The sequence below is a fragment of the Apium graveolens genome, chromosome 10 (genome assembly GCF_009905375.1).
Source record: "Apium graveolens cultivar Ventura chromosome 10, ASM990537v1, whole genome shotgun sequence".
Taxonomy (NCBI): Eukaryota; Viridiplantae; Streptophyta; class Magnoliopsida; order Apiales; family Apiaceae; genus Apium; species Apium graveolens.
This window is the reverse complement of record NC_133656.1, coordinates 87,154,168-87,168,339: the sequence shown is the minus strand read 5'-3', so window position 1 is coordinate 87,168,339 and position 14,172 is coordinate 87,154,168. Positions and strand designations below refer to the sequence as shown.

Below are 14,172 nucleotides of genomic sequence, written 5' to 3'. Positions count from 1 at the left end.
CGTGTTTCGTGACTCAATCTGCCTTTACGAGATGCCTACGTATCTCTGTGAATTAGAGAATCAAGCCAAAAAACGTAGTTCTGATTGGTGGGGGTGAGACCCCTTATATAGATGTTGGGAGTCCTTGAATTGGACTTGGTATAGGAGACTCGGTGGGCAAGTCTCATAATTAGAATGGACTTTGGAGTCCTAGATAGTAGGAAACTGATTCCTTATCCTTTTAGGTCCCCTTGAGGCTAATCTCCAAGGATTTATATCCTTATCGGGACTCTTTTCAACATCTGATTTGTCCCTTATTAATTAATTATGAAATTAATTAATAATCAGGGCTTTTGGGCCTTTTTTATTCCATCAGGCCTGATCTGGTCCATCAGGCTTAACCTTTCTGGTCTGAGTATCATATATCTTTTTATTGGGCCTAGCAGTCCACAGCTTGTACAATTAGTGCAGTATTTAATTATACAAGCATAATTTATTTATCCCTATCATAGTTGCTATAAAATAATATACAATTTTTAATAATATTTGAACAAGCTAAATTTTATTTTGATTAAGTATATTGTTGAATTTCCGGTTGTACCCCTACCGAATTCAACAAAATTCTGAAAATGGGTAAATAATGAATCTCAAAATTGAAGTATGAGGGTGCAAACTGAATTTCCTAAAGTTCTCGTACAAATTTGTTTTTGAAACATAGTAGTAGGGTGCAAAGTACAATTAACCCTATAAAATATTCATATTAAAATAGCTAGAGAGGTGCAGAAAAAAAATTCAATTTAATATTCTATTTAACTTTTAGTTCTTTCTACAGTTTAAAATACTTATAAAAATGTATATATAACATTTACTTAGTAAACCCTAAAAAAGGTCAACTGTTCTATAATTGAATGTGCATACGTTTACTTAGTAAAATAAATAAATTAATTAATGCACTTATTTTATAAATGAGTATAAAATACTCCCTTCATCCCTAAATATTTATTACGTTTATAAAATAATTGTTCCTAAATAGTTATGATATTTTCCATTTCAATGCATTTCTATAGTGTTATTTTACATCTATATACTTATATATCTAGTTTCAATGTTTGATTTTATATTAAATTTAGACACGGATAACTTACTCTTAAATGTAATAATTAGGGATAAACATGGAAAATAAAATAAACAATTAATTTTTTTTAATATGTGTTTTTTTTAAATGTAACAACGGAGGGAGTAAGTTTCCATGAGTTCTAGACGTCCAATATTTAAGTTCCAAACTAAATATTAAAAATTAGCTGAACGATGGGTAAGAAATACTAACGCTTAGCGTGTATGGTCTAATACATGGTCTGAGTTTAATTTAAGTACGTTACATCTTGAGAGTTACTTTAACGAGTCCTTTACCTTTTCACAAGATATTTATGCATGTAGTTTAAATAAAATCTGTATTTAACGTATGTCGAATATGTCAACTGTTCTATACATTCAACTGTCTCTCCGTGCAGCCATTTACTCCTAAAGCTGAAACCTATAAATAGAAAGCAATCATCGCATTCTATGAGATATCAAATACTACCAATACTATCATATAAACCCTTACTACTACTAAACCAAATTCCAGATATGAAGATCAGTGGGACTACTTCAATTACAGGTCTTCTACTTTTGTTAACATTTTCATGCACATCATCAGCTGCTGATCCTACACACAACTTCCTTCAGTGCCTCAACCATCACTCTCGTGACATATCGGAATTCGTGTACACCCGAAAAAGCCACAACTTCACACAAACATTGCAATACTCCATAAACAATTTGCGTTTTGCTAAGCCTGATACGCCTAAACCTCTAGTCATTATTAGGGCAGTGAGCGAATCGCATGTCCAATCTGTGATTTATTGCTCTAAGAAACATAATTTGGATATGAGAATTCGAAGCGGTGGCCATAGTTTCGAGGGACTTTCTTATGTTTCCCCACTCCCATTCGTCATACTCGATCTTGCCTATTTCAAATCATTCAGTGCTGACACTAAAACCAATACTGCCTGGATTGGTTCGGGTTTAACTAATGGAGAGCTTTATTACAAGATTGGGGAGACAAGTGGTATGCTTGGGTTTCCATCTGGTTTATTTGGGAATGTGGGTGTTGGCGGAATTTTAAGTGGAGGGGGTTATGGCATGATGATGCGAAAATACGGACTTGCAGCTGATCACGTGATTGATGCTCGTTTGATTGATTCAAATGGAAGAATTCTAGACAGGAAATCAATGGGGGAAGATTGGTTCTGGGCTATTAGAGGAGGTGGTGGTGGAAGCTTTGGAGTTGTTGTATCCTGGAAAGTAAGATTACTTGCTGTTCCCAAGACCGTGACGGTTTACAAAGTCTACAGAACGGTCGAACAAAATCTCACATCAATTTTTCATCGATACCAATCTGTTGCACCTAAACTCCCTAAGGACTTGGTTATCAAGGCCGATGGACAGAGTATCGTGAGCAATGCCAGTAGTCGATCGGACAAGAGAACCATGATCTTCTTATTCGAAGCCTTATACCTAGGTAGCGCTAATAAGATGCTTTCCGTGATGCAACAACAGTTCCCAGAGCTTGGCGTGGTAAGAGAAGATTGTTTTGAAGTAAGCTGGCTCCAGGCAATGGTTTACTTCTCAGGTTTTGAATTGTTCACCCCTCCCGAAATCTTACTGAACATTACAGTTCTACCTAGACCCGCATTCAAATCAAATAATGACTACACTCAAGTACCAATTCCTGTAAAAGGTCTAGAAGGTTTGTGGGAAATGATGTACAAACTTCCTCCGCTAAAAGCAACTTTACAGTTCACACCTTATGGAGGCAGAATGGATGAAATTTCAGAATCGGCACTTCCATTTCCCTACCGAGCTGGAACCTTGTTTAAGTTTAACAGGTTCGCGGAAACTGATGCAGATGAAGCTGAACGCATGGAGTGGATTAAAAGTTTAGCAAAATATTTGACTCCGTATGTAACCAAGAATCCAAGAAGTGCATATGTCAATTATGTCGACCTGACGATGGGTACTAACAATCTCAAAGGCACCACAAGCTACCAACAGGCAAGTAGATGGGGAAGACGCTACTTCAAGAATAATTTTGACAGGTTGGTTAAAATCAAAACTGTGGTGGATCCTGATAACTTTTTCAGACATGAGCAAAGTATTCCTCCTATCACTATTCGAAAATGATCAGAAGTAGGATCAATTAGGATAAAATTATTAACTTCTAGTGAATCGATATGTGCAAACATGTATGTATTGCTAAAGATAGACGAACACCAAGTATATTGCAATACTATATCAAATGAAATGTATCTATTCTAGTAAAACTAGCATTCTCTCTAACTGAATCTGTTATAAGTATAAGATCTTGTTTGGATAAATGGTATCTCCAATTTATTACTAATTAACCCTTGACCGAGGTCAAAGTCATTAGTCTCATCAGCCCCCCCTTTAACTGTAGTAGGTCTGATCAAAACACCACCGAAATTTCGACTTCTATTACACAAATCAGAATAAGCAGCGACTGCAGTAAGCCCCCCACAAAGCGAAGACGGAGAAAAAAATGTCAGACCCAACTTGGAAGCGCAAGACCAGTGTGAAACTTTGCCCAAACCTTAAGTGAGAATGTCAGCAGTATTGTCTTTGGAAGAAACCTGGAAGACTTCAATCAAACCAGTGCGAATCTTTTTACGAATAAAATGACAATCCAGTTTTATGTGTTTCGTTCTCGCATGATATATAGGATTATCAGCTAAGTCAAGAGTTGCTTTGTTATCACAATACAAAGCAATATATTTAGGAATGTGAACACCCAATTCGGTTAAAAGACTCTTAAGCCAAATGACTTCACAATAGAGCCCTATATTCAGCTTCACAGGTGCTTTTAGAAGTTAAAGATTGCTTCTTGGATTTCCAAGAAATCGCAGTACCACCAATCAGAAAATAATATCCACCAACTGATATACGATCACCAAGGTCCCATCCCCAGTCACTATCACTAAAACGTTGAAAGGTTAAAGAAGAATTCGCAGAAAAGAATAAACCATGTTGGGAAGTGAGTTTTAAGGAACGTAAAACACGCTCATCAGCAACCAAGTGAGCCTGTCTAGGGGCATGAAGGAACTGACTCAAGAGCTGCACTGAAAAACAAATATTAGGCTGATAGGAAGTTAAATAAAGCAGTTTTCCCACAATGGCCATATAAAAAGTAGGAGTAGATAGTAAAGGCCCTGAAAAATCAATGTCATACAACTTGATGTGAGGATTTCAAAGGTACAGATAATGTCTTACAACCTTCCATATTTGCATATTTGAGAAGATCAACAATGAACTTATGTTGACTAAGAAATAAGCCTTGATTATTCTTGAGAACCTCAAGACCCAAGTAAAACTTGAAAGCACCCAAGTCTTTAATACTAAATCTATCATGAAGCAAAGCCTTCAGAGATTGGATCAAAGAAAAGTCATTCCTAGATAGGATTATGTCATCAAAATACACCACAACTGCTATAAAGCTGTTTTCAGAAGTGAAAGTGAAAAGGGAATGATCTAACTTGGACTGTTTGTAGCCAGCTTCCTGTAGTAAACAAGTAAGTTTGATGAACCATTCTCGAGAAGTCTGCTTAAGGCCATACAATGATTTTATGAGCTTACAAACTAGATTAGCCGTAGAGTCAAAATCAACAGGATGATACCCCAAAGGAAGCTGCATTTACACCTCCGTTGTTAAGTCACCATGAAGAAAAGCGTTATTAATATCAAGTTGCTCAATAAACCAGCATTTTGTAACTACTACAGCTAACAGACTTGGAACAGTGACCAACTTAATAACCGGAGCAAAGGTATCATGATAATCAATTCGAGTAGTCTGCGTATATCCATTGGCTATAAGTCGAGCTTTGAACCTTTCAACTTGGCCATCTGATAAGTATTTGATTTTAAAGACCCATTTACAACCAATACAAGTCTTTTTAAGAGGTAGAGGCATTAACTCCCAAGTGTGATAAGATTCCAAAGCATCTAGCTCCTTATTGATTGCATCAACCCACCTGGAATCCTTGATTTCTTGGTGATAGTGAGTTGTCTCAAAAATGACCTTTGAATTATGAGAGCATGCCTGAATTTCTTGATGAGTAGTTTCATAAGAATGATGTAACATATGCACAGAGAGAGGATCCATAGAATTAGTGAAATTTGGTGGTAAAGGATTTGGAATATGAAGTGGAAGTACCAATTTAACAGGGAAATCAGACAACAATTTTATATGTTGAACTATGGATATAACAGGTTTAAAGTGTAAAGGTATTCAATAGTCATCCCACCAGGTAGGCCTAGATTTTGATCTGGTAGATTGTCTGACAAGAGGATTAATAAAAGATGAGGTAGTAGGTTGATGAACATTAGATATGAACTCAGGAGAAGAAGAAAAACCGTCTGAAAGGGGACTTGAACAAATAGCATTATTCTCATCAGAAGATGAGGTAGCATAAAAATCATAAGATAACCAATTTTGAAATGAATAAGAATTGTAAGGTGTAGTTGTGGTAAAAGGAACAGATAAATTACTATGACTGTGATAGAGAAAAATATGTTCCAGGAACTTGACATGTCTACTAACCATAATTGAATGAGTATCCAACCTGATAACCTTATAACCCTTTTGTAAGAAAGGATATCCAATAAACATACATTGCACATCACGGGGACCAAACTTATCATCAGGATGTAAAGAAGCATAAAAAAGACATCCAAAGGCCTATACTGATGAATAATATGGAATTTGATTATATAGAATTTCAAATGGACTTTTGTTATGAAGAACAGGTGTAAGCAAAAGATTGATCAGGTAGGTGGCAGTGAGTAGACACACCCCTAAGTATTTGTGTGGTAATGCAAATTAAAATCTAAGAAACCTTGCAAGTTCAAGCAAATGTTTATGTTTACGTTCCACCCTTGCATTTTGCTGGGAAGTATATGCACAGGATTTCTAATGTAAAATACCATGGTTGGCAAGAAAAAAAGTGAAGTTTAAGTTAACAAACACACTTCCATAATCAGTGCGGATGTGACAACCAGTATTTCGCTATTCGTAATTGAGTTGTATATAAATATTTGATTATAAATTATTAAAGACCTGCATGAATATGTGTCGATTATGTGGTTTATCTGGCTAGCATAGCAAGATATTATAAATCGATAAGCGAGGTGTTTTATTAGAAATTTTGTGTGTAATTTTTTAAAATATTAGTTATGATGAAAATTAGTTTTCAAAAATATTTTTCTTTTAAAATTATAAAAGTGATCACATAAAATTTCTAAAATTCTAAATTATTTTATGGCATAATTTTTGTAATTTATGAAATCATATTTTGATTTATAAAAATCATTCTTTTAAATGAGATTTGATAATGTGAATAATAATTAGTTGGTTACAAGTACGCCCTTGTATGCAATTATTCATTCAATTGGAGAGAGGGATATTATGGTAAATTCCAACCCCACTAATAGTTCTTTGACTAGACAAATTCCTAGAATACCCTTGCATGCAAACCTTGGTAGCATTACTAGAACAACAAGCAAGTCATTTCCCTATTCCACTACCAAAAACAAACACATAAAACTCTCAACTTGGACAAGAAATGATCATTTCTCTCATACATTTTCACCACCCTCCTCTCTCTCTCCCTCCCTCCCTTCTCTCTCTCTCTCTCTCTCTCTCTCTCTCTCTCTCTCTCTCTCTCTCTCTCTCTCTCTCTCTCTCTCTCTCTCTCTCTCTCTCTCTCTCTCTCTCTCTCTCTCTCTCTCTCTCTCTCTCTCTCTCTCGGCCGAAACACACACAAACACTCTCTCTCTCATTTTTCATCCAATTTCTCAAGAGCATAGTGTGATCTAACCCTCCAACCTTTGTTCAACTCATCCTACTATGTTTTATGTTGAAATTTGAAGTGATTTAGTGTTGCATGTTTAGGTATTCTCAAAAGTCAAGTGAAAGACCTTGATTCTTATGAATTTAAGGTTCAAACCATGAGTTATATCATTCTTGGAGTTGGTTATGGTATGGTGAAGTGTTTTACTTCCACCATTTCACTCCTCTCCATTGGGAAATGACTTTTTGGGAGTAGATTGGAATAAATTCTTGGTTGCTTTATTTGCATTCAAAAGTTTAAGTGTTAAAATCATGTTTTCAAAGCATATATCATGGTTTAAGCCTTTGCATATCATTGGTTGTTATAGTTTTGGCAATATCAAGTCATGCATGTTAGTTTTAAGATGTAAATTCGAGGAATTGATTGTACATATTCGAGTATGAATGATTTTATGTTTATGTGCTAAAAATCATGTTTTAAAGTGGATGACTTAGTTTAAACTCTTGCATATTGATTAAAACCATGTTTTATAATAAATTTCTTAGTTTAAAACTCTTGCATGTCATGGATTACTTGAGATATAATTATATGGATGCATGCATGTTAGTCTTAGTCCCAAGTTTTAAAGTGCTAATAGTGTAGCTTTGAGACTAGGCTATTTTATGGTTAAATGCTTAAGTTTTTAACTTCAAATTGATTTGCATGTGATAGATAAGGACATATTTTTCTAAACTAAAGTATTTCAAGATATTAAGTGAGTTTATTCAGTTGATAATATAATTTTATATTGTAGATTATGTTCAAATTTATGCTTGGATAATTTAAGAATATGATTAAGTGCTATACATGCTTAGTTATGTTTATACACTATCAGTTAATAGTAATTTTGGAGTATGGAATGATCTCATAAGTAGTTAATAGGAAAATCAAGGTGGATAGTGTATTGCTTTTAGTTATCCTTTTTTTGGAGTTGAGTTAATTCGAATGGAGCTAAGGAGAAAGGGTTAGTGTAGTGCGAGTAGTGAGTGAATGTTAGTCGTAGATTTGTTGAGTTTTGAGTGGGCATTTGGTGAGGCCTTGGGAGGCCTAGGCTTGGCAATGTTAGATTAATGTTTCAGATTAAGATCAGTAGCCATAGGTTGTGGAAAAGCTTTGGTTTTGATGGGTGATATGATGTAAAACCGAGAACAACCAAAACAGGGACAATTTTGGAGTAAGAGTAATTATGGTCTAGTTTAGGTTTGTTATGGGTAGGAATTCAATGGACCTTGATTCGTAATGGTGTAATGGAGTCTAGGGAAGGTCAACAAGCAATTAGAATCAACCTTAGAGCAAGATTAATGGGTTTTAATTTGGTTAAAACAGGCCAGTTTGCTAATATGCAATTGCAGTTTGGTGTCAACTTCTTAGAAGGCCATATGTAGGCCCAAGTGAGGACTGTAATATCCGGGATATAGCGTGTAATTATTTTTATCGAAAAATAATTATTATGTGATTATTATGTGATTTTTGGTGAATTATCTGATGATTGGTGTTGATATGTGGATTTTTATATGTGATAAAGTATAGGTATGTTAATTTTATTATGTACAGAATAAAATATAGATAATGTTAGGTCACACTTTCACTGTAGAGGGGGTGAATACAGTGTTTATTACAATCAAATCAAACTTCAAGAACTTATGTAACAGAAAACAAACTTTATTTAAACAATAAACTCTGTTACAATCTGGAACTGTTATCTCTCAGTGATGAACAAAATATCACGAGAGCTTCTAGAGTTATATTAAATAATATTCTCGATAATGATAACACTTCTAGTGTAAACTCTATTTCTGTGTTTATATACTACACAGTTACAAGATATTCGCTAATTGATATGGAATATAATTCTGCTTCCTAAAATATATCAATCAGATATCTTCTATTCCAAGTATTCCATTCTTCACGGAATTCCTTCTTCATGCATATCTCTTCTTATGTTTATCTTGATCTTCTTAACTTTAATCAGCTACTGTCCTTATCTGATCGTCCTTCAGCACTTAAGTTCTGATATCTATCTCCTGATAACATAAGTACTGATATCCCTTAAGTTCTGACTTCCAGTATAAGTACTGATCAGTTAAGTACTGATTTGTTCTGTTCAAATAAGATCTGAAATCTAAACATAAAACATATTAGCCATGACATTATCAAATATATCTAACAATCTCCCCCAACTTGTAAATTAACAAAATATACAAGTTTAACAGATATTTGATGATGTCAAAAACATTAAGTACAAATGCATGAGAAATAGACAAGATAACTACAACTTACAGTCCTTAAAGTTTTTACCAATTCAACTTCTGATAACAACTTCAATCTGTATAAATATCAGAATTTAAGCAGTTGTAGATCTTCGACTTGGCTTCATCATTTTCTGATCTCTCTGATGTCAGGAGTTGTTCTGAGATAATTCTTCAACAAACATTTCTCAGCATATCTGAGTTCATCAATCATTCTCCGTTTAACATCTTTAAGCTCTGCAGTATCTTCACCAGTTTGAAATATTGCAGCTCTGAGATCATTAATCTTTGCTTTTCTCAACTCCCGATCTAGTCTTATGACATAAGCTTTATTAGACTCTAGATTGAATTCAAGCCCCTTAATACCAAGATATGTTCTGATCTGTGCAGTATTAGGCTTCATATCAACAATATCACCATTGTGATTTCTGTACTTTGGAACATATCTGCTGTCAGACTTAACAGAATAAAGTCTTTTCTGTCTCTGAATCTGTTCCTTTAAGTAGTTTGCAGCAGTCTCTGTTATTCTGTCATCCACTTGGAGTAAGAACAATACATGCTCCAATTCTTCAAAATACTTCAACGGAATGGCATTTTGTCTTATATGATAAACCCTACCATCTGTCATGAAATACAACATGATGTATTCTTTCAAGTAGGTATGGTAAACCATCTGTACAGATTCTAGTTGATTCAATCTCTCAGGAGTTGCTCCAATACCTGGTTCACTCAAGGAAGTTGGATCATCGGTAGTGTTGTGTACTCTTCTTTCATCAGCACTTCCCAATCCAGTTTTATCTCTAGCTTCCTTTCCAGTAACTACTCTTGCTTCAAAACCACTTGAAGTAGTCTTCAAAGGTTGAGTCTGTTTTGCTTTAGTGAATCCTGGTAGGAGTGTATTTGATCTTCCTTCTGATATCAAGTTAACTTGAGCTGTGTCAGAGGTTACTTGCTTCTTCTGAATATCAGAACTTACAATTTCTTGACTCTGAACAACTTGAGCCATGTCAGAGGTTGTTTTAAGAACTTTTCTTGAAGTCAGAGCAAGATTATCTTTTCCATCAGTAATTTCTTCTTCCTCAGGAGGTACATAAGGCTTGATAGGTTCACCAACCTTTTCTTTACCTTTGGATCTTGGATCTATCTGTGGTTGTGATCTAGCCAAAGTTTCTTCAGTATGTATCCTTTCTTTGATCACAATGCCTTTAGGTTTTGGAAGTAACTTTTTACCAGAAGCTTCAGATTTAGATGTGACTTTCTCTGATTTAAGTCTGGCTTCTTCTTCCTTTAAACTTTCCAAGTCCATCCCTGGATTTTCTTGAAGAAATAACTGTCTTGACATTTCCTCATCAAGATCTAGAAGTTCATCAGAACTTATCCTTTTACCAGCAGCAGAACTTATTCTTTTCCCAGTATCAGAACTTGTTCTGTGACTAGCTTGTCTTGATGTAAACCTTCTACCTTGACTATGACCACTACCCATTCCAGAGTTTCCTTGGTCATCTTTTCCATCATCCTTTCCTTGCAGTGACTTGTTGGTTTTGCATTTGGACTTAATTACCTTCTCCCCCTTTTTGGCATCAGCAGGTAATAAAAGAGAGATAAGTAATTCCACTGAGGTCTGGATTTCAGTAAGTTGCGATTGCTGAGAAGCTTGATTTGTCAGAATTTGATCAATCTGAGCTTGTTGCTTCTCTTGAGTTTTCTCAATATAAGCAACCCTGTCAATGGTAGGTTGGAAGAACTTTTTCTTATCAAGTTTCCAAACTTGTTCCTGTTTAATAAAGTTCTCCTGAATCTTGTGTAGCTCTGCATGAGTGTTGGAATGAAGACCTTGTAGATGTTTAGTACTCAATGCAGTGACCCTAAGCTGAGTTTTAAAATCATCAGAATTTAACATTTCATCAGCTTTAGTCAAGTGCTCAGCAAGATGTAAAGCATTTGGAACACATGAAACTGAGTTCCATTCCTTAGTCCACTCCTGACCTGCAGGAGTTTCACTCCAAGGTACTGGTGCATCCCGGATAACAAACTCCTTTAGCAGTTCAGACTTAGGAAGAGTCAGTGGAGGAGTATGTCCTGAAGGACCTGCTGCATCAGCATCTACAGTTGTAGCAGCTTCACCAGTATCTCCAACATTTGCAGCATCAGAACTTAAAGAATCAGTATCTTCTGATAAGACAACTGTATGAGTAGCAATGGAGGCTTCAACATCCTCTAATTGCTGATCTGATACTAAGTTCTGATCAACAGCCATATCCTGATGCTCACCTAAAATCTGATCATCATCTTGATGCAGAGAAGGTGTTAGTGATAACTCAGGAGTTTGAACAGCATCAGTAACAGATGTTGTGGAAGGATTATTTGCTGTTGGAGCTTCTAATAAAAGTATTTCAGGCACAACCAAGTTCTGAATATCAATTTCAGCACTTGTGCCTGGATCAACAAGAGATATAGAAGGTGAATTAGCCTTGTCAGATACAGGTTCCTGAGATGGAGTTGATGGAGAAGAAGTGACTGGAGCAAATTCCTTGTCTTGTGAGATCAGAGATTCCTGATCCCCTTCCTTAGCTGCTTCCTCCTCATCATCTGAAACTGGCCTCTGTGCCCTCTGTTTCTTGTACTTTCTTGTTGATTTGGATTCCTTGGGAGTTGCAGGAACCGTCATACGTCTAAGCCTCTTGAGAAGCCTAGAACCCCCAATTGCAGAATCCTTCTGAGAAGTTGCCGTCTCAGCTTCATCGATCATAGGTTCTGAAGATGGAAACTGATCCTCAGAATCTGATGCATCTCTCAAAGTAATCCTCCTCTTCTTCTGAGATGTTTGAGGAACAGTCTTTGTTCTCTTTGGCTTAGAGGATGTAGGCTTCACAGTAGGTGCTGAAGAAGAAGGTTGAGCATTCTGTGAAGTGGAGAGATAGGATTTGAGATAAGTTCTGAGGGTAGGTTGAGTAGAATGAGAGGTAGGGACTGAGGTTGATGGATTTTGGTTATGGTGAGTTGGTTTGACATTTGAGTAAACAGATTTGTAAGTAGCTGGATCAGCATTTACCAGAATCTGTTTCACAGACTGAGGAATCTGTAATTGTCTCACCATTGATTACTTTGTGTCAGCATTTATCAGGTCGTTAAAGTACCTTTTTGCAACCTTAAAAGGTGGGGTTTGAGTGCTGACTAACTGGGGTTCAGCAGTACAATACGTATAAATAAGTTGACAGAATCTAGCAAAATAAACAACATCTCGATCCTCTGTCATCCTATCCCCAATAAAACCAATTATTCCAGTTGCAAAATCAAAATGAGTTTGATGGATAATAGCATACCCGATGTGCTGACTCAGAATTGGGATGGCATCAAAATTTGAACACTTGTTGCCAAAAGCCTTGGTGATGCAATCGAAGAAGAAACTCCATTCTCTTCTGATATTAGCCCGTTTCAATTGTCCAAGTTTCGTCAGACTCTTTTCATATCCCAATTCAGCCATTAACTCCCGAAGGGCTGAGTCCTCTGGAACTGAGAAAGTACAATCCTCTGGAAGATGTAAAGCCCTGCGTACTGTACCAGGAGTGACTACAAAAGATGAATCACCCACTTGGAAGATAATACTGGGAGTTCCACGGTTACCACCATCATCAAAAACGCCAGTCCTCCAGAACCTCAGAACTTGTTGACTTGAAAAGAATTCAGGCTGAGTTAAGGCGTACCCAACCTCACTATGTGCAAGAAGATCTTGCACAAAATGCAATTCAGATGGAGCTTCAGCATGATCAAGAATTGCAGCATAGTTGTTTGGAACAAACTTTGCTCCATCAATGATTAAATCCTTTGGTGCCATGTGAAAAAATATTGAAATTCAAGTATGCCTGTTAGGTGTTTGATATAATGTCTGTATGAAAAACCAACGTGAGAAAGAATGAGAAAGAGAGTAAAAGTAAGAAGAGAGATAAAGTATTAAGAAAGTAAAAGATTAAAGAAATCTTCTCTCTGTTGTTCTTATACTCGAAGAAAAATGTTACCGTTGGACACCTGTCAGACATGCAGTAATAACGGATAGTTACTGGGCTCGAGAAAACAGGAATGATTACTTACCCAGTTGCCTTGTTTCAAGGAAAAACCATTTCAGTTATCAAGAGACACAGTTTTAATTCAAAATTAAAACCGTTAGCACTGATTGAATTATTTTTCACTGCAACATTAATATTCTGAAAATGAATCATGTTAAAAATGACCTAGATAATTTCGATGAATAAGTGCTGACAAAGAATCAGAACTTAAATAAAGACAAAATTTAAATGGTCATCAGAATATCAAGCAGGATTTAACAACACAGATAAAATAACTCAGAGACAAAATCTTGAAGTAAAAACAGTTTTCATTAATATATCAAGTCAATACATATATGAAATAGAAATTACATCAATACAAGATTTTCCCTAAGCTTCTAATCCTATCATCAACAGCTTTAGTCCTAGCTAAGAAGCCTGACAAAGCTGAGGATGAAGAAGAACAGGAAGAAGACGAGATTAAGTCATCCTCCTCTTCCTATCTTCGACAAACAAGATGGCGAGTCGAATGATTCGCTCTTGCTGACGGATACGACGAAGGTGAAGGTCTCTTCGAACGGCCACCAGATCACGTTTGATAACCTCTGGAAATTGAATCCAGAGATTGTGAGGGATGTTGGTGATAGGGTAGGGAGTTGAAATTCCATTCAAAAAGACATGCACAGTCTCATCACCGTAATTGTAGAACCAGCCAAATTCAGCCATTTGTGATAGTAAATGAAAAACAAGACTGAATTTGTGATACAAGTGTGATGAGAAGACTAATGTGAAGGAAAGACTGATGTGAAGTGGTTGTATATATAGGCAAGAGAATGCCAAGAGACGCAAAGATATTGAATGCGGACAGGTAGAAGTAATTCTACCTCGTCTCCCTAGACTTTGAAAAAGAATAACAGTCATTGGAAAGGAATGTGCACATGTAACAAGAGTGAACTG

The 14,172-nt window shown here is 36.0% G+C and overlaps 1 protein-coding gene across 1 annotated transcript; it reads left to right on the top strand.

The window, feature by feature from the left end:
* Positions 1-1,572: 1,572 nt before the first annotated feature.
* On the top strand, positions 1,573-3,280 carry LOC141693548 (tetrahydroberberine oxidase-like). Its single transcript, XM_074498688.1, has one exon. It carries the CDS (start codon positions 1,609-1,611, stop codon positions 3,202-3,204), a length of 1,596 nt encoding a protein of 531 aa, XP_074354789.1. The 5' UTR covers positions 1,573-1,608; the 3' UTR covers positions 3,205-3,280.
* Positions 3,281-14,172: the final 10,892 nt, after the last annotated feature.

What these genes read in the sequence shown, in the direction of transcription:
- LOC141693548 (XM_074498688.1), top strand. Translation starts at nt 1,609, where the DNA reads ATGAAGATCAGTGGGACTACTTCAATTACAGGTCTTCTACTTTTGTTA.